Consider the following 20,888-nt stretch of genomic DNA (forward strand, 5'->3'; position numbering starts at 1 on the left):
AATCTAGGTGTTCACGGTCAGGTCCTCCCTGCTTTTCCATGGGACACTTTCCATGATAAGATATTAGGTAAGCCCGAGCGGGGCCCTCCATTCCTAAACAAAACTGTAAAAACTATGAGCCAGGTAACTCAAACCTAAAGAAAGCAAGAATAGGGTATTAAAAAAACCAGAAACTAATAATTTAGGGCATAAGAAAGTAGAATTGACAAATACAAGGCTTAATTCTTGGAATGGAAAAGAAAATAAAGAGAAGTTCAAGAAAGGGATGCAAATAAAGGACAACAAACAGGGTATCGATGATGAGAGGCCAGGAGCCCTTTGCCAATGAGGGTGGAGATCTCATCAGAGTAGATGCCTTTATGGGAAAATAGGAGTGGCCACGCCAGGCTCAAGGAGAGACGACGAAAGACCAACCAGCACGGAGCGAGGAGCGAGTTTTAAGTATCTCGGCACACAGCAGCGCAGAGAAGCGCAAGGCCCCAGAGGCCAGTCTGTCTGCTTCCCCAAGTCCAGCTTACAGAGAACGTTCCGCACAACCCCACGCAGGGACTGTGTGAAAGAAAATGCACGAATGAGTCACTTCTGTAAGAAACACCCACAGAGCAACAAAACATAAAATAACTGTGGAAGAAGTTGACAAATTTCTCTAGGAAATTAAAAACATACATTTTCTTTAAAACCTTAAAGGAAATAAAGAATTTTAACCATGACAGAACATACCACATAACACAAATTAATTTTAAAAAGTCAAGAGAACCAGAAAATTATAATAAATAAAAGTGAGCAGAATCACACTAAAATGAGAATAAGAAAAAAATTGCAAAGCAAGCCTCACAGGACAATCCTTAGAAAACCATCAGTGCATATTCAGCATCATGAACACTAACTCTAGGGAGCGAGGCACCGGGCGCGGGGAGGCGTCTGCTGGAGGCCCGGGATGAAGCGCCCCTCAGACAGGCCCTGAGAAGGAAGGAGCAGGGGCCCTGCCGCACCCAGAGCGCCCGGGGAAAGTTCTGCTATAAATCCCTCACAACAGCACGGTTGCCTATGTGCTGATGAGCCAGCCCTGCACACGAGGCGCCCAGAGCCGTGGCGCTCGGGGAAGACAGGGTCAGGGCCCTGCCCCAGGCCACTGCGGGTGTTGGGGGGGCGGTGCACGGGGGCCGAACTTACTCTGCAGCCACCTCTCACGCCGCAGCTTCAGTTTCTCCTTCTTGGGCAAAACAGCCCTGGCCTCCGCACCTGAGGAAGAGAACACATGGGGGTGAGTGGGGCGCTCCGTGCCCACAGGGAGGAGCCGGGAACTGTGCCCCAGGCCAGGCCGCTGCCAGGTGCATGGTGGCCCAGCATCAGGAGGGGTCCCTGAGCACTTCCTACGGGGATGCCCCGGGACACCTGACCCCAGGACGACCTCCAGAACAGGCTGCAGGGTGACCAGGCAGCCCAGAGATGCCACATAACTCACCAGGAGGAAGCGCACGCTCTCTGACTGGGAGAAGCCTGGTGGCACCAAGGGGGAAGGCCCATGCCCCAAGCCTGGGACCTGGGGACCTGGAGCCCTGGAGCCCTGGAGCTGAGGCTCACGGTCCCCACCTGTTGGCAATTTCTCTGCACAGGCGCAGCCCAAAGCCGAGGGTCTCAGGTGAGTCCAGTCGAAGCAAGAGATGGTCCCAGATCTTGTCACTGATTCCACCAAGGCACTAAGAAAAACCTACTTGTCTTCACATGGTGCCTTCCGTGAGGGGCCGCTGTCCAACCTCGCCTGCCAGCATCGGAACGTGTCTCCAACGTTCCCAGCCTAACCCTAACCCAAGGTCAGGGCAAAGAGTGCAACACATGCCCTCTCCTCTGTCTCTAGAACATCTCCGTCATCAGAATGCAGGCCACCGGCTGACCCTCCCACCACCCTCCCTGCTCCCCCCAGCTCAGTGGGTGAGTGGCCTCCCCTCCCTCATAAGCCTGCCCTCACCCCCATTTTACGGACTAAACTGTGTCCCCCAAATGCACATGCTCAAGTCCTAATCACCAGGCCCTCAGAATGCAACTGTATTTGAAGACATGGTCTTTAATGAGGGCACAACGGTGGCCCTGATCCAACGGGACTGGTGTCCTCATAAGAAGAAATCACAACACAGACGTTCACGGGGATGATGATACGAGGACGACAGCCGTCTACACACCCACGAGAGAGGCCTCAGGAGGAACCAAGCCTGCCAGCATCCTGACCTCAGAGGCCTGGCCTCCAGACCGTGAGGGATACAGGACAGGTGTGGTGTTCGTGCCGGCCGCCCGAGTGGGCCCCCACATCCATCTTCTCGGGAATAAGGCAAAGCCCTGTGCTTCTGCCATCAGCCAGACAGCAGGCCAGTGTGGCCCTGCCTGCCCAGCCCCCACGTGGACTGCGGTTACCAGACACCAACATGGCATCACCCATCGCCCACCAAGGAAAGGGCACCCGTTAACACTCATTCACGAATGACCTGAAGAAACCTGCTAACCTTTAGGAGCACTAGGCACCTTTCTGTCAGTGACCCTACGAACTAGCCCAACAGAGGGGGCCGTAACCCCCCCAAGTCATGGGAACTGCTAGGGACCGGGACCGGAAAGGAGCTGCCTTGGGACCACACTGCTGGAGGGGAAACGGAGACACGAGACTTGAAGTAAAGCCTGAACCACGTAGGCACAAAAATCACACACGGCCCTGGCCGCAGGACACGGGGCTTCTCTCCTCAGCGGGCGGACGGGATGGGAGCGAGACAGAGGAGCCCCTGCCCCCAGGAGGCACACAGAGTGGGAGGACTAAGCCTGACGTCACTGACCAGATGCTGACTCCCAGCTGGACAAAGCCGGTCAGCCTGTGTCAGCAGAAGCCATCTACAGCCCCAAGGATGCTCAGGCAGGGCCTGCTGGTGCATCAGATGGCACTGGGCCTCCCCTTCTCCAGGCCCTTCCTTCTCCAAGAGCAGGATGCTGGCACGGGGCCTGAACTACACCCTGGGCAGTGGGACAACCACAAAAGGAGGGACCCCTCACGAGTCACTGAGCCTCTCAGAGCCTCTGCATTCGAGGGTAAACACGTGGGACAGAGAGCAGGGTAACTTTGGGCATGATCTATAAATTTACGATACAAACCCTGGGAGATCGTCGTCACCCCTTCGGAGTTCTTCCAGCTGGGGAGCTACCATGGGTGAAACATGCAGGTGTCCCCTGGGCTCTGTGCACGGGAGCCCGGCCTGACCTGGGGGCAGGGAGCATAGCGTCGCTGCCAGGCTCGGGGAGCACAAAGACGGAGTAGACCGACTGCTATCTGCCCCACGTCAGGGCTGTGGCATGTGGGAACACAGGCTGGGAGGGCGCTGGGCCAGGAGACGCTGGACGCTGCGGACAGTGTCTCTGCCTCCAGTTTGCTCTACAAACAGAGCGGTCTCCAGGCTGGCTCCAATTTCTTGGCCTTAACCGGTTTCCCCAGAGACCAAGTGGCCTAAGCCCAGGGCATAGCCCACCCGAGCACAGGCTACGAGACACTCGCATCTCCCGACGTGTCTTTTCTTCACGCCGATTTTCCCAGCTCCTACGGGAGATCCATGATGTCTACACAACAGAGCGGAAACAAGTTCCATCAAGAGAAAGGGGGTGCGCCTGTTAAACTCTTCAGCTCAGGAACGTGCATAAAACCCTGTAATCCGGGACTCCCAGGAGGATTAATCCCTTATCCAAAAGTAAGACCCTGCAAGCTGTGGCCTCGCGTTGAAACTTCCAGATGTGCTGGAGCTGACCTACTCTCCTCCTCGCGGCCCTGACCTCTCACTGCCCCCCCCCCACCCGCCCAGAGAGCGGAGACCTTGTGTCTTTCCAGTCACCCTCAGCTGCTCAGAACGGGGGCGGGTGTGAGAGGGTGGACAGAAGGGGCTGCAGGGTGCGGGCCCCCAGGGTAACCCTGCTCCTCCAGCTGCTCCAGCTCCCGCCCCCCTGCGCCTGGCACCACACCCACCATGCTATCCGGCCGCCAGGTGCCAGCCTGATACAGGCGGGGAGGGCATCTCTGCAGCCTCGTGCAGGCGCGAGAGGCCTCTGGGGGTTGGGGTGGGGGTGAATGTCCACGTGTCCTGGTGCCATGTCAAGCCACAGCTGGGTGATGACAGTGCCCGCTATGGGGTCAGGGGGCATCTGACTGAGGTGACAGTCTGGGAAATGGAGGCCAGTGACAGGAACACAGCTGACCCACATGTCCAGCAGGTGAATGCAGGAGGGTGCCCTCCCAGGGAAGCATCCGACAGGAGGACGTGAAGGCGGCTCACAAAGTTCAGGGAGACCCCACCCCTGGGGGCCTCTGCCCAGTAGCCTGTCCCCACGGCACTGGGGAAACAGGAACCAAACATGCCGTCCCTGTGAGACAGACGAGCACCCGGAGAGTGAGGTCCCCCAGAAGCTGCCTGGAAGCGTGGGCCCCACAGGCCGCAGGCGGCAAACACGCGGCCCACCCCGGGCACCATAAGCCCTGCTCACCTCAGTGTCCCTGACGGGGGTCCCCAGCACATCTGGAGGGTTCCAAAAGCCCAAACCCCCAAGGACCAGGCAAAGCCCTCACTCTGCACTGAGGCTACAGCCTCGAATGAGACAGACAAGAGGGCAAGAGGGGCGTGGTGGCCAGTGGGCCAGGTGGACAGGCCCTACAGACAAGCCATGTAAACACAGGCTTCAGAGAAGGTGGTCTCTGGGAGTGCCGGGATGGTCTGGGCAGCCAGAGCCTGAGGCTGAGCGAGGCAAGACAGCTGCCCAGGCGCACCTCGCTGTCCCCGGACAGCGTCAGACCCGGAGCGGAGGCAGCCTCGGAAGAAAGAGAAGCACAGATCCCGGCAGGGGGAGGGCTCCATGGCAGCCTTCTATGGGAGATTTTCACGCACGTGCAGGAGAGGGCAGGCGGTCAAGAGCCCTCGAGCGCCTCCAGCTGCACCCACTCCGAGCCCCCACTCCACTCTAGAGCGCCCGTCCGACGCCCGCTCTCGTGACCTCCGCCCCCAGGCCCCTTGCTGCGCCCGTGTCTGCTCACCAGAGTGCCCGGGCTGTCCTGAGCCAAGTCCTGTGAAGGGGGCCCCGCCCTCAGCACTGGCGCCAGGAGCACGGCCTGAGATGGGTCAGGAGATGCTCGGGGGCGCACGGAGGTGGCCTGGCCAGCCGTAGCACCAAGCCTCAGCCCTGGGCAGGCCACCCTCAGGACCCCAAGTGAGGACACCTTCCCAGGTGGACGGGAATCCCAGCAGCACTGCCCGACTGCGGTTTCTCCACCACGGCCGACGGGGCTCTGCCACAGGGGCCAGCAACCGGGCGGCACCAGCTCACATCCTACCCAGGAGCGCCCCCCCGAATCCTGCTCTGGCTCTCAGTTACTCCCACCCCACCTTGTGGGCTTCCCTCCTGTGGCCGCTGGTCCCACAGGCCCTGTTCCTCCTGACGCCCCGCACGTGGCTGTGCCACACCACAAAGGAGGCACGGAGGCCCAGAGCAGAACCTACCCAGAGCCAGGCAGTTCAGCGCAAGCGACACCGCCCGCACGGAGGCCGACAGACCCCCGTGCGGTGTCAGCGCGGGCTGTCCCAGTTCTCGCATGTACAGCAAAGAAGCACACCCAATCTCCAGTCGCCGCCTCCGGGCAGCAAGCTCCACGTGACCCACGACAGCAGAAACGCCGGCCTCGGAAAACCGGGGCCGGGCACCATGACGCTGGCCTCTCTGGTCCCAGGCAGGAGGCTCAAGAGTGCCGCATGCAAACCTGGGTCCTAGTCCCTCCCAGGGACGCTGTCCTGGGTGTGCCCTCACCTCCAGGACCCCCCAAGTCGACACCACAGCCCTGCCGCCTGGGGGAGCGGAACGAGAGGTGTCCAGCAGCATTTCCGACAAGTGACAAAGTGACAGCAACTGCGCACTCCGGGGCGCGTCATCCCAACCCGAGTGCCCAGCCAGAACTCAGGGCAGGTGCCAGGAACGCCAACCTGGGGTGTCCACGTGACCCAGCGAGCAGCGTATTCTCACCTTCAGGATCAGAAAAATTCTCCAGAACCTAAGAACAGTCAACCCAGTGACCACGCTGAGCACAGGAGGCCACGTGGCCTCCCACCCTCGCCGTGCCTGCACCCCACCAACCCACCCACTTCCGAGCCCCACCCTCCAGCCGGCCTGAGGCACCTCCGCAGCCCCGGGGCAGTGACCTCAGCCACAGGCCAACGGGCTCTGGGCATCCCAGGGAGGACGGATGGGCACGAGCTCAGGTATAGGCTGCTCCAACCAGAAAAGCTGACGCTAAGACGCAGCTTCCTGCGGCAAGACAGCAAGCTCTGGGCCTTCGGCGGTAGAGACTCAACAGTCTTCCCAGCCATGTAAGCGGAATGCCGGTGCACAGTGCGAGGTCCAGGGCCCCGCACTGGCACCCCAGCGGCCCGCCTCCCATGCGGTCTACAGCCTGAGCAGGACGTGCAAAGGACAGGACATGAGTAATGCCTCATCACAGGACGTACATCCTAACGAAACTGGAAGAATTAATACGTAATTAGCTTTTCCATAAATGACACCAAGAACCTGCTCTCCTTTCATCAACAAAGATGTGCAAAAACCAAGCACAAGTAACAGAAGGAGGTAGCCTCAGGTTTCAGAGCGGCTTCAGGAGCAGGCTGACGTGATTAAAGCCTCGCACAAAGGCATCCCGGGACACTGACGCTCACACCTCAGCTCCTCAGTAAATGCTACCAAAGACAGAGATTTGCAGGAATAAAGCGAGAGTCCTTCCCATCCCTCTGTGCATCAAAATAAGGTCCCAATGCATAAAATATGTAAAACAAAACCGTAAAAGTACTACAAAAAACACAAACGAGTTGCAAAATAGAAAGAAAACAGCAATTTGACTATGTACGAGAACTGTAGTAAAAAAGTTATGTGAACAAACTCAAAAGGCATCACTGATGGGGACGCCTGCAGGCAACAAAAAAGCGCTTCTGAATCAATAGGAAAGGCAAACATCATAAAGGAATAAGAAAGGCGCAAAAACGGACTGCCTCCAGAGAAACATGGCTAATGGAACTTCTAAGGAAGCGCACGTCTTACGAACCGGCCCGCACTGGCCGCCCCCGACATCAGCAGAGACCTAGGCAGCACCAGCCGGCTCAGACCAGAGGCAGAGGCGGACTCTCACACGCACAGCAAGGGCTCCCACAGGGCAGCATCTTGAGAAGGCAATTAGGCACTGTCTACTGACTTTCGTCGTTGTTTTATGGGCTTCTCGTGTTCGGTCCCCAGTCAGAGGCATGTACTAATACCCTGGGCCACAGGTGGGGACTTGTGATGCAAACCCAGGGCCAAAGGGGCCATCTGGCTCCCAAAACCATCTATGGATTTTTTAAATGTCTGCACATCTGACTCAGCAATTCCACCTCTACATTTCTGTGTACAGAGGTGTTTACTAGCATCCACAAAGATGGGCGGACACGACAAGCCCTGCAGCGTAGGTCCCATCATACGACAAACCCCAAGAGCCTTGCAGAGGAGCGAGGTCACCCTGTGCTGACGGGCAACCATACCCAGCACTCACGGAAGCACGGGGCCAGCACCAGCCAGGTATGCAGACTGTGGAAACGGAGAAGCCTGCAGGGGGGACAGCTGCACCAGAGTCCCTGCACAGAGTCTCCACGCTCGTGTACGCCACGCTAACGAGAGGGCAGTGGTGTGCCACGGGGGGGCGAGCACTGTGGGCTCTCCAGGACGGAGAGGACAGGCCCGATGGCCGGAGATGCAGCTAGAACAAGGAGGGCCCGAGCCCCCTACCTCGGCAAGCCTGAGACAGGTGGTCGCCTACAGGCGGTGCAGCTAGATTTTGTTCCCTTCATTTTTCCATTTAATTATTTATGCTGCACCCTGCAAGCAGACAGCCATTTAGAAATTTTTATAAAAGCAAAGATATAAAAAAACACAGGGACAAACTTCCCTAGTCAGAGACCGTGTCTGGGAAAAAAAATAACAAGATTATTAACCAAAGAAGCCACATCAACATATTCTCAAAAACACCCACCGAGTTCTACTGCTAAAGTACCCTTTTTGTTGATGAAAACCTCTCCCATGATGAACTCCCAGACGCCCCAAACTGTTGCATATGTCAAAAGGACAGACTCAAAACCCTTGGGACCAACTTCTAACATAAAGACGCATGGTGACGTGGCTGTTGGTGCAGCTTTCGGAGCGGAAGGCTGACAGGGCCACCGGTGGTTCTGGTTCTGCAGCCGCAGAGCTGCTCCTCTTTCAGAGGTGGCCCTACAGGCCCAACAGACTGATGGGAGGGAACGAGGAGCAGCACCCATGGGCAGAGGGGAGGGGCTCGTGGGGGGCTCGGGCCAACCTGCGGTGCTCCCCTCGGGACAGACTGGCCTGCCGGCGCCTGGGCCCCCGTCCCCAGCACGACACGAGTAACCCCTGCCTGCTCCTCCTGTAACCCCTCGTCCCACCCCCGCCAACCTGGCCCATCTCCATCGCCTTCTGCAGGCCACTGCCAGGAGAGACCAGGTGGGGGAACCCTCTAGGTAACAAGGCGCCAGAGGGACAGCGAGCAGCACGGCTGCACTCCAAGGATGGAGGCAAAGAGTTCATCCTTACAGGCTCCTTTCTCTCAGGGAAGGAAGCCTGCAGGCGGCGCCTCCACCCGGAGACGCTCAAGCCAAGCTCAGCCTCCCCCCTCCAGGGGCCTCTACATCTGCCAGGGAGAAAGGGGACACTGGGCGAGGTGCCCCGAGGGTCCCCCAAGCAGCATGTACTCAACATGCTCTGGGGGTGTCCCCTCCTCACCTCCTCTCCACAATCTACGGAGCGCCCAGGATGAGCCCACAGGGGGTAAGGCTAAGCCCTGCTCAAGGCTCCTTGCCGGACAGGCCACACACACCCCTCCCTGACCGTGGTGAGCAGCAAGCCGGCAGAGGGAGGGGAAAGTCACAGGCAGACAGGAAAGCGCAGGTGATGCTCAGGTTCAGCGGTCACAGCACCTTCACTGGACAGTGCCTCCCTCTGAGTGGTAGGGATGTGAGGACCCTTCGTCCACAAGAGGCCAGGAGGGCCCCTACCTCACAGATTCTGCCTGAGCATCTTGAGGTGGGCTTTGGAAAACCCACCAGCGTGCAGGTGCCCAAAGGGGGACGGCTGCCAGACCCGCGGGCACCGAGCACCGAGAGGGCCGGACGGCCTGCATGAGCAGAGACCGCACACAGGCCTCCGGCCCCCCTCAGCCACCGGGGACATGAGTGACAGCAGACGGCCTCGGCGGGGTGCAGCTGCCAGGCTCCACAAGCAGCAGAAACGCGCCGAGAACCTGAAATAGCTGCTTGCCGCCAAGTCCAGAGCGCCAGGTTTAGAAATAGCAAGCCGCGTGCCCAGACAGCACCTCCCCACCCCGTCTTCTCCAGCATGTGACACAGTCGTGCCCAAGGAGCAGCACCCCTCGCAAAGGGAATGACCCCCAAACGGCCCTATAACCCCACCTGCCCCCTCGGGTCCAGAGGCCGCTGCTGGTGGATGGCGCTGTAAAGACAGCGTCCCCCCTTGGAAGGAAGGTTCTGGAGCGGCGGGAGAGGGGAGAAGGCTCTCAGGTGGTATCTGGTGACGGAGGAGCACCCGAGGACCTGCCCGCAACCAGACCCAACTCCGCTGACGGAGGAGCTCCGGGAGCTGAGGCGGCGCACCGTCCCTCCACACCGGCCCGCCACCTCTCTGCGTGCCCAGGGAGGCCTCCCGCTCAGGTGTGCAGAAGCAGACAGAGGCACTCCGCGAGCCTTGCAGGAGGCAGCCAGGGCTCTGCCCAGAGGGACATTCCCCCAGGCAGGGCCAGCGGCTCCACCCAGCCCGCCACGGGCTGGGGGCCCGTCTGCACGAAGGGCAGCGAGCCGCGCTGGGCCGAGGAGCCCGCCGGCCGCTTCCAGGAACGGGGCAGGTGGCATCCGCTCTGACCAGGTCAGTCTGTGGGCACAGCCCGGTCACAAATGCAAAATCCCACACAGGGACACAGGGACTGCAGTCTCTGGGTAGAGAAGGAGGCTTTGTCTTTTCTCTACTGTGCACATGCTTTTCCAATTGCCAAGTGTTACCTTTCACAAAAGCGGTTTTAGAGGGAGGCCAGTCCCTGACTTCCGAGCCTCCGCCAGGGCTGAGCCTGGTCGTTCAGGGTTGAGGACTTGGGGCACCCATTCATGCGTCAGCTCAGCTTCATGGAGCCAAGACCTGGAACAGCACAGAGCGAAGGGGCTTCTTCCACAGCCTGGCCCCTCCTGCTCCCCCCAGATTCCAGAGGGAACCCAGATCTTTCTCCCCCTGCCGGCTCTCCACGCCCCCCACCTCCTGTGCATGGAAAGGTCCGCTGCAGCGAGACGCTGGCCCCCCGAATGGCTGCATGTTCTCCCCCATGCATGTGTCAACCATTCCTAAGACAGTCACATCCAACAAGCTACTTCAATCGCAGGGAACACTCAGCCTGCCATGCTGCCAGGAAGGGGGCCGCCGTCACAGGCTCCAGGACAGAGGAGGGGGTCGCCATGAGCCTCCCTGTCACCTGCTTGGGCCACGCTCTGCCATCAGAGCTCTGCAAGGATGACCTCACAGAGCCCCCCAGCAGCCCTTCTTGCAGATGAGGGAGCCAATCACAGAAAGCCTCAGGCCACCAGCAAGAAAACGGTGGGCAGCACATGACCCAGCAGGCTGGCTCCCGACTGCCCGCCAGCACAGCAGAGGGGGTCACTGAAGCGCGTAGGGCCTGGGACAAGCGCAGCAGCACTACAGATGGCTGCCGAGAGGAAGACAGACAGCAGAGCCCGGACTGGGAGCCCGGCCCGCCCGCCCCACTCCAGCGTCTCCATGGCATGTCACTCACGAGAGCACCAGGCTAAAAGGACAGCATCTCACTGCTTCCTGAGCAGAAGAGCTCGGCCTCCCAGGTCCCCAAGGAAGTGAACAGAACATCCGACTACAGGCACATCCTCGCACCAGCCAATGCCCACTGCGGCAGGAGGCGGCTCGGGCACAGGTCGGGGTGGGACGGATGCCCAGAGCTATCTAGCAGCACAAACATGAGCACCCCCAGGGTTTGAGCCTGATCCAGACCTAGACCTGGGGCCTCAGCCAACAGGCACACTGAGGCCCTGCAGTGTGGCACCCCAGCGGCCTGGCTGCAGAGTGGGGTACGGTCCTCCCAGTCCCAATTCTGGTCCTCTTTCCCACTGCCAGGCGGGATCTTGGACCTTAGTCCTGCGGGGTGGCTGCCTGGCTCACCCCGATGGTCCCCTTCATTCTCCTGAGGGTGGACACAGGTAGACACGGACTCCCAAGTCTACCCTGAGCCAAGCCAGGGACCACTGATGGGAGGAAGGAGGGGCCCCTTGCTCAAAGGGGCTGTGACCACTGTGGAGGCCCTGGACCCGGTGAGCATGGGGCCTACACCTTGTTGTGGCTCACACTGATTCTGGGAGCCCCGCTGTGCTGGGCGTGTCCCATCTGTCCCCCACCCCCCACATGGGCTGTGTAGCCCCGCTGGCATCTGGGTCACCAGGGCTGGGCAACAGCGCAGGTACAGGGCTTGGGCTGGGGCTCTCAGAGAGGGGCACCCGAGAGAGAGAGAGAGGGCTTAGAACTGGGCAGGGAGGTCCCGGCCGGAGGGCTGCCCCAGCCACCTGCAGGGTACACCTAGGGGCTGGCCAGGCCCTGCCTGCTGCACACCCTGAGCCCAGGCCTGCAGGCGTGGGTGTTCAGCAGACTTTCACCACACCACACCCTACCCTCTTTGGCCCAGCAAAGACACCTCCTAAAGCCACCAGGCCTCCTCCAGCATGGATTTCAGCCCCCACACCGCACTCAGGGCTGCCGGGATGGGCACAGAGGCTCTGGCTGGTCAGCCTACCACAGGCAGGCCCCCAGCATAAGAGCTCAGTGGGCAGAGGGCAAGCTGCGGCCACTCCGGGGTGCTCCCGCTCCACACCTCATCCCTCTCAGTACAGACTACATATGCCAAGTCCTCCCGCGGCCAGGCTGCAGCGCCCGTGGGCATCAGCCAGGTCCTCCCATGCTTCACCTCCCACAAAGAGCCGTCTAGAGGCTGGAAGAAGGTCCTGGAAATGAAGTGGCCATGGCTTGTTCCAAAGTGGGGAGGAAGGGGAATTCAAGCATGGGACCAAGTACTCCCACATTCCTCCTCCCAAAGCCCTGATGACAGAGGGAGCGGGATGCAGGCCCCATACCCCACAGCCTCACGCCCACACCCTCTCCAAACCATCCAAGCAGGGCTGTTCCAGGCTGCCTCCTTGACCTTGCCCTTCCCTGCTTCCTGTTGTTAAAAAGAACGGGCTGGAGGCAGACCAAGGCGCGAGCAGCCAGGCAGTGGGCCCCTTCCTGCCCTGGCACCGCGCGACCGCGAGGCCAGATGCCATCAGCATTCCAGCTCAGCGGCCCCACGGCTGCCAGCAGGCCCAGAGCAGAAGCCCCCGCCTTCCAACCCTCCGCCTGGTCAGGAGCACAGACCTTCGGGCCCTGCGAGCCAGGCTGCCTCTGGAGGCACTGGGTGCCCCTCCCTGGGGCTGGGCAGAGGCGCTCCTGCCCACGGCCTACCCCCCAGCAAGGAACCAAATAAATGCCCAGGCAGCAGCAGAGGCTGCAGTCACAGGAGACGCGGCCACCTCCAGCGGGCGGGCACTAGGCACCGCAGTGAGGAGGCAGGAAGGCTCTCTGGCTCCCCAGCCTGATAAACACCACCAGCCACTACAGACCTCCGGGAGTTCCCTGCAACAGCCTTCAAGAGGGCCAGAAGGCCACGGGGGGCCTCAAACACTCCCTCAGCCAACGCAGTCCCAGGCAGCTACCGGCAAGGCCCCTGGCCTGGCCCAGAGAGCAGTAATCCCCTCTCCTTGCTCATTTCACACTCGGGGTGGCTTGCGGGTAAGTGCTGAAAACCTTCTGGGTGCGTTGTGTCTCACCCCTACCTCACAGCTGGAGGAAAAGCTGTGAAATGTCTCTGAAGGGGGAGCTTTACAAAATCCCTGAAGACAACCGCCAGAAAGCCCTCAGAATCCGTGCTGCCGAGCTCCTCTCCCTAAGGCGGGGCCGGCCTCTCCAAAGCCAGGCTTGGCCTCCCGGGAGACGCAGCTTTGCCGCCCTCTGCTGAACACACTGCGCACCTGCAGCTGCTCCAGACTGAAGGCGAAGGTCAGAGTCCAGCCCCGGAGCCAGGCCGAGGAGGGCAGGCCCCCACGCTCTGCTCCTGGAGTCCCTGCGGCCTGGAGGCTGGCCTGGGCCGCTCACCACCGCCACCTCCTTACCCTCTCGGCCACAGCCTCATCAGCCCCCAGAGCACCTCCTGGCAGCCTCCACACTGCCCAGCGTGCTGGCCATCCAGTGTGTTGACCATGCTCTTTGGTCATCCCTAGGGACTCCCTCCCTAACCAGGCCTGTCCTCTTCCAGGCCTGCCCTCAGGTGCCTGCTTCTCTGGGCTTGAGTCCGGCGGCCAGCACTGCGCAGCCCAGGCCACAGGAATGAGTACTGGCCCAATGCCCTGCGTGTTTACGTGACAACAGACGGGGCTTGTTATCTGCAACTTTCCGGCACGGACGAGCACGGAACTAGACACCCAGAACTGGCAGAGCGGTGTCCCTTGCAGGGGAAGGACACAGAAGCCACATACTCACCCTGGACCGGCCGTGTGCCCCCCAAGACCGATGCAGAGGAGCTTCAAAGCCACTTCACATGCAGGTCCCCCCACAGACCCTGACCTTCGCGGCAAAGCCGAGTTCTGCTGCTGGGGTGGGGGGGCGTCTGCAGCGGGAACTGGGGGCGACCTTTGTCCCTACACCACAGCCGCGTGCCCCCAGGGTGGGAGGTGAAGCTACAGCATCACAGGAGCCCCACAACCCACCGCACAGAGTCCAGCGGCCCGCACGCACTGGAATCAGAAGGTGGGCCCAAGGAGGCAGACTGGGCTCACCGGCCAGCAGGATTCTCAAAGGCTCTGTGCAGACTCAGGGAAGATGCCAGCAGCAAAGCACCCACAAGGTAAAACAGGCCCCTTGGGCGTGAGCACGAGCTGACACGGGGAGGAGCACGTGTGTGCGTGTTGGGGCAGGGTAGCCACATGCGTGCACGTGGCAGGGACGTACAACGGGCCAGGGCCCCCCCCAACCGTACCCGCTGTGTGGCGCGGTACAGCGGCCAGAGGAAGGCAGTGGTTCTGTGACTCAGCCCAGGGCAAGGACTCTGGGACGGCCATGTCCGCGCTAATCCAGGCCGACAGGCACCCTCGCCTTCATGTCCCAGCGGGTGACTGAGCAGCAGCTGAGTCCTCAGATGCCACCTTCCACAGGACCTGCCCCAGGCCACCAGCCCCCGCTCAAACCTGGGAAGCCACAAAGTGCGACGTCTCCTGTAGGACCCAGGGCACTGGCCCGTCGGGAGATGATGCGGGCCAAGATGGAAGAGCTGCTGGCCGAGAGGGAGGCACAGCATGGGAGGAAGGCTGAAGCCCCAACACCTGAGCTGTCTGGACACGTCAAGCCACCAGGAGAGGGGCCACGGCTTCTGCAGCCCCAGCTGGGTGCTGACGAAAATCAAGCACCGGGTCCAACACTTCCCATCTACTAACCCACCTTCACCAAAACATGCCTCAGACTCAATTCGAAGGCAAGAGGTAACTGAGTTCTGCCCACTGAGCAGAGACACGAGTGTGAGGCCCCAGATCTGCTGGCAGACCGGCTGATGCACCAAGGTGCTGCCACGCCGGGGGCTCCCACAGGACCGCAGTGGCTGCTAGGACCCGATCAGGTCAGGAAGGACGTGGTCATGCAGAGCTAAGAACCCAGAGGTCCGGGCTGGGGTCTAGGATCTTCAAGAGGACCCGAGAAAAGATGGGAGAGGCTTCTGTACTCCTGTAGCTGCCAAACAGGACCCACTAGACTCCTGGCCCGTATCCTGATGTGGCAGCATCAGAGACCACTGGACGGTGGTGGCAACAAGGTTCAGCAGGTCTGGGTGGGGTCCCAGTGATGCTGGTGCTGGCTGGGGACCACCCTAAAGGAGGCGTACAGCCTCAGAGGCTCTCTGCGAAGGAGACGCGGGGAGGGGAGGGGAGATGTGGGGGGAGAGGCGACTGTGACCGTGCTCTGCAGGGAACAGTGGCAGAGGGAGGCCCCGCTGTCACTCCCACTGAGCTCAGCAAAGGGAGGGTCCAACCCCTACACCGCCAGCTGACCTCCATCCGTGAAGGGGGACAAAGTACGCCAGCCCCTCACAGACATGGGAGCGCTGCCTGGCCACCACAGCCAGAGGAGTCCCAAACAACTCCCAGGCAGGCCACATGGCACACCTACCCAGCAGATGTGACGCTCACCTGACAGCCGAAGTTAAACAGATGCTCCAAACTCCAGCAGACCCAACACTGTATCACCAGTGGTCCAACACAGGTCCTATAACTGCACACGAAGGCTCTGTCCCCTCCACTCCCTCCAGACTATCCGGGGACACCAAAGCACAGGCGGCTTCTCCCGCTCTTTGCCCTGGGTCCTCATCTGAAGCCAGCCCCTCACAGAGGCCCCACTACAGGCAGGCCAAAGGCGGGCGCAGGACTAGGGGCCCCGGCGCCCATGGACAGCCCAGCTGACCTCTCCCCTGCAGGGCTCATCCTCTCAGGTAAATGGGAATCTGTGTGCACGTCCACGGACAGGGCTACTACTGAGAGCTGTTTGTCAGCTGCCACAGGAACAAAAGCCACACTCTAGTACCTCCACCACGCCCCTGGATGGAGGGGACAAGTGCCCAGCGCACATCACCGTGGCAACGGGTTTGGATGGGCTCAGTCGCTCCAGGCTGAGCACCCCTGCTGCCTCGGGCCGCACCGCTCCAGCTGTTAGCCACAGACGGGATGCTCACGCAGGACAACCGTGAGGAGCACACGAGAAGGTGAGAGCACGCGCCAAGCAGTCCCATCTCCTGCCTGGCGGCCCGCCAACCCTGCAGATGCCCGCCCTGCGGAGGGCTCAGCCTGTGGGGGCCAGACCGGGGCCAGACCAGTATGCCAGAGCCCGTCCCATGGGCAGAAGGCAAACAGCCCCACAGCCACCAGGGAGGCAGGAGGAGTAGGGGAGAGGCCACAGGGTGGCACGCAGAAGGGGGACACTGTCAGAGACAGCCTCTGACAGCTCTCTGAAGGAGTAACTTACGCGGCAATTTAAAAACCCTAGCAGAGCTGACCTGTACAACACAGAAAGCTCTCATCCAAGGCTGAGAGAAGCGGAAAACCGTCTGCTGGTCAACAAAGAAGCCTGAGTGCCCGTGGCCTCCAGGCACAGCCCTGCCCCGGCCCCTGGGTCCCTGCGGGAGCACAGGGACTCACACCAGGGCAGGACACAGCCCGAGCTGCAATCTGCTTTGCAATGTGCATCCGCAGAAACAGTCGCAGGAGGGTCCATGAGGGACGAGAACACGCTACCCCCAAACATGCCACTCTGGCCACCATGAGGATTCCTCGGAGCTGGAGGCAAATGGGATCAACAGATGCGGAAGGCAGCCCTCCCAGAGCTTCCCTTATCTGACTAAAAGCAGAAAATTCTGAAAATGTCTGCCTGGGTCCCTGTCCTGTGACATCTTCCGGCCTTGAAGACGACGGGAAATCAGCACCTGGATGCACCTGCGCCAGCAAACTTTCCTCCGGTAAGTTCCCCCCAGATTTACCTTGTCTGTGCCCCTGGAAGCCTACAGAACTAGCCTTCTATGTTAGATTCCAGAGAAGCCTCGGTTCCAACAGCTCCTTGGAGTTACCTCTCACTGAGGTTTCTCCCGGAAGATACATTGTTTTTCTCTTGACTGTCTTTTGTTGGTTTACTTAGCAGGCTCCTGGCCAAGAACCCGGGGGGGGGGGGTCCCCCTACAGGTTTCAATGTACTAAGAAGTGCAAGGAGACTGGAATGGGCACATCTCCCCTATGAAACAATAAAAACCCCAAAGCGCCGTGTAAACAACATAACCCCAAGCAAAGGGCTTGATACAAATCACAGCTGTGAAATACTTACAACTTACAACACTTAAGGATGGCTTACAAACAGGAGATGCAACCTGGAACAATATTAAAAACCTGGAAGCCACATAATTACCCAACAAGAGAACAGTTCAGAACAGGTCAACTGGACGGGGTACCGTGGGGCCACAGAGATCAGTGCTTACAGCAGCACGACGACGAGAAGGCCGCTACTTACAACTTTCAAGCCCGAAAGGCAGAGCAGGATTCAAGCAAGGTAAAAAGATGGGCAGGTCTCAGCAGAGCAGGATTGCGGACCGGCACAGACAGCCCGGCCCCGCACAGGCCCACACGCCGCCATCGCCCCAACCTCTCACCTGTGAGCGCGGCTCCCGGGGCAGCAGAGGCCTCCCCTCAGGCGGCGGGCACGGCAGCGGCAGCGTGCCCTGTCCAGGCCAGAGCCCACCGCACACGAGTGCTGGTGACCGGCAGCAGCCCGTCAGAGAAACAACCAGCAGAGTCCCAAGTGGGGGAAGTACACTGGGGAAAATGACCTGCCCCACATCGTAAGACATGAAGGAAAAAGGGGGGCAGGAGCTGCAACGGAACAGGTGGCCCCAAGTGCACCCTGATTTCTACAAAGAAATTTTCAGGTGATCACGAAGATATGAGCACCGTGTGCTTATCTGATGATAAGGACTACTAAATGATTTAGGCGTGACAATGGTATTGCACATTTATGTTTTAAGAACTCCGCACATATGTATTAAAAGAATTTATGAGTAAAACACTTTGCTTCAAAATAATCCAGTGTGTTAAAAGAGGGTGACGGATACATGGGGTACCTTTACACCATTCTTTCTACTTTAGTACACCTTAAAATTTTTCCACTGGATAAAAAAACCTCTGAAACACGTACAGGTTAGCTGAAACTTGCCCTGGCCCGCACATGAGTATGTCAGACCCGGCCTGGGGCCAGGGCTATAAACACCCGGACCTTAGCCGCACATTCTCACCTCTCCTGACAGAAGCAACGCTCCTCGTGTCTGGGTCCAGCTTCTGCACCAAGGCGCTGGGGTCTATCTTAGTCCCAGCAAAAACATCAGTGTTCATGAAAGCCCATTCCTAAAAAGGAAAGAAGACATAAGATTTTTCCATTACTGCAGAGTACAACTCAAGGCCAGTCATGAAGCAGGGAGAGCCCCTGACGGGCCCTCCGGATGAGCCAGGCCGGACCAGCTCCTCCGCGGAGAGCCTGGGGGGGGGGGGTAACCCTCGCCCCCCAGAGCTCAGCCCAGGGCCCCAGGAACCTAAGGCAGCACTCCCTCCCACCTGCCTCAAACCACCAAACAGGCTTTGCTCCTGTTGTGGGGACCATCTTAGACCAGACTCAGGATAGGTAGTGATTATGAACCAGAAACACTGGGACAGGAACAAGATTTCCTCCCGAACCTGCACCATCTTCTTCTTCCCACAGCACTCTGCCGTCTCATGACCACTGTTCCGCCTCAGCAGTGTCTCCCCAGGCCTGCTTCCGACAGTGAGACTCCAGAACCCTCCCAGTCACAGTGCCAATCACACTGCGCTGAGCCAGAGCCCACCTCCCAGACCCACCTGGCTCATTCTAGGCCCAACCGCGGAGGGACCGCAGCATCGACCCACAGGGGGGTCACAGACCAAGACAGGACTGCGGTTCGCAGAAACTAGCCTGAGTGCCTGCAGCCCAGAGCACCTGAACAAGAAGCCCACGCTCCTCAGGAGTTCGCAGAATTGGAGGAAAAGTCAGTCAGCAAGAGACATCAGAAAATTCACAAGGGACAGTGCTGGACGGGAGGCAGCTGGGAGGACCAAGCAGGGAAGGCCACCCAGCTGAGCCCTCCCGCCAAGGAGGAGCCACAGGAGAGGAGGGGCAGCGTGCAGACCCAGGTTGCCCAGGGCAGTGTGCACACAGCCAATCCTCACTTCTTTTCATGGCCACTCGGACACTGTCCACAGGGTGCTTTACATCTCAGTACTTCAAATTTCTGGAACTTACTGTAACAGGTATTGACGCATTTTGCTGCGAGTGTCTTTCGAGGTCTGCAGTGTCATGTGACGAGCAACCAGTGGTCTGTCTGACTGCCTATATTCCGTGTCAGAGCGCAGCAACCGTAATCTTCGTCTCCACGAGGTCCGTCTGCTGCTCTTCTCTTCCAAGTCTGCCTACTCTCCTCAAGGTTTTCTTCTGCTTCCTTCTCTTCTACGTCCTGGACATTCTTATTCCACATCTCCGTCCAATAATTCAACTTTCTGCCCTCACAGCATCTAACTGTGATGCCGACGCTCGTTCACGGCGGGCTCTTTCCTTCTAATTTGGCTGCAGTCCTGAGATCAGCAGGATTTTTCCCTCGTGGGACTCCCACCTGGCCTGGTCAGCACAGGGATGGACAGCCAGGGCTGCACGGGAGCCCTGGTCAGATGGGCAGGAGAGGGTGCGGCACACCACCCCCCAGCACCATTTAGCTGGAGCTAAAGAACCCCAAGAACCTATGGCTTCGGCGCTCTGCCCTGTTCTCCAACCCCCCCTTTACAGAAACTCCCTCGGGAGCGCCACTCCTGGGCCCCAGCGGCCAACGATCCCCCCACCATCCCCCACCACGTGCCAGGGCTCTAGTCCAAGCGGAGCCAGACGATGGGGCTCCCTTCCCCCACCGCGCCCCCACCTGTCGAGCAGGGGAGGCTGGACAGCAGTCTCCCCGCTCCCCGCAGCTTCTGTGGGGCGGAGGTACTAACGAGCCAGGAAGAGGGGCCACCCCCTCGGGGCCAGGGCTCCTCTTTAGAGCGATGGAAACTTCTGAAAGGTGTGGCGTCGACTGCACTCCTCGGTGAATATACTTAAAAATGCCCGCTGAATCGCACACTCCAATGAGCGCATTTTATGACACGCAAACGGCACTTCAAGCAAACCGCGGATGTCCCAAGAGCAGGGCTTGTGAGAGCCCGGGCCCCGGTGCCAGACGTCGCGTTACAACAGCAGCTCCGCCAGCAGCAGCGCGGCGCTCCCCCCGGCCCGCGCGGCCCGGGCCGCGTCCGCTCGCCGGCCCCCGGCCCACGGGCACAGGTACACGCCCGCAGCGCTGGAACGCGCTGTGCCCGCACCGGGGGAAGTCGGCCCCCGCGAAACGGCGAGGCGCCGATCCCGGGATCCCGGGCGCACCCCCGCCCCGACCCCGGGAGCAGCCGGGGAGCGCGGCCCCGCGGAGGGAGGGACAGACCGACGAACGCGCGCGCACACACGGAGCGGCGGCTGCGGACCCCGGCCTCTGTCCGCTCCGCCGCCCGCCGCCCGGACCCCGCGCGGCCCCCACGCCCAGGGGCGCCCACCCACCGCCGCTCACCTTCGCGCCGACCCCGCGGGCCGCGGCAGGCGCAGGGGCCGCCTCCCGGCTCGGCGGCGCGGGGCCGGCCGGGGCCTGCCCCGCGGGCCTCACCGCCGCCTGGTGCACGCGGGCCCGCAGGCCCCTCACCTTCCCCATGCTCCCGCCAACCCGCCGCCCGCCGGAAGCCGCCCGGGCGCGCCGCCCGGCCGGCCGGAAGCTGCTCCTGCGCGCTGGCGGCCCGGGCGGAAACAGGAGCCGGGCGGCTGGGATCCGCCCTCCTCCCGCGCCCGCCGCGCAGGCGCCCGGACGGGGGCGGGGCCAGGGCGCGCGGCCCCGCCCTGGCCCCGCCCCGCCGCCTTCGGCCCGGCAGGGGGTGGTAATCGCTGTGGTCCGGGCGGCCCTCCTGCGATCCGGGGAATGATGGATGGATACGGCCTGCACGGAGACCAAGCATGTTGGAAACACTCCAGTGTGTTAGCCACACGGCCTCGTGCCTTTCAGAAACGCCCCCGGGGGAGGG

General features: G+C 60.6%; 1 protein-coding gene across 2 annotated transcripts in view; it reads right to left on the reverse strand.

The window, feature by feature from the left end:
* The window catches only part of FAM207A (family with sequence similarity 207 member A), a 36,126-nt gene extending 15,563 nt beyond the window's left edge, over positions 1 to 20,563 (reverse strand). The window contains exons 1-3 of one of the 2 annotated variants that reach the window (XM_035030040.1): positions 20,387 to 20,563; positions 18,026 to 18,134; positions 1,174 to 1,242 (exon numbers count right to left, since the gene is read on the reverse strand). In XM_035030040.1, coding sequence (XP_034885931.1) covers positions 1,174 to 1,242; positions 18,026 to 18,134; positions 20,387 to 20,524 — 316 coding nt within the window. In that variant the 5' untranslated portion in view covers positions 20,525 to 20,563. Of the gene's footprint in view, positions 1 to 1,173; positions 1,243 to 18,025; positions 18,135 to 19,044; positions 19,483 to 20,386 lie in introns of those variants that run through there. The other variant, XM_035030041.1, reaches the window with a different exon arrangement.
* Positions 20,564 to 20,888: the final 325 nt, after the last annotated feature.

Source organism: Mirounga leonina, unplaced genomic scaffold (genome assembly GCF_011800145.1).
Source record: "Mirounga leonina isolate KUSES-001 unplaced genomic scaffold, KU_Mleo_1.0 Mir_353, whole genome shotgun sequence".
Taxonomy (NCBI): domain Eukaryota; kingdom Metazoa; phylum Chordata; class Mammalia; order Carnivora; family Phocidae; genus Mirounga; species Mirounga leonina.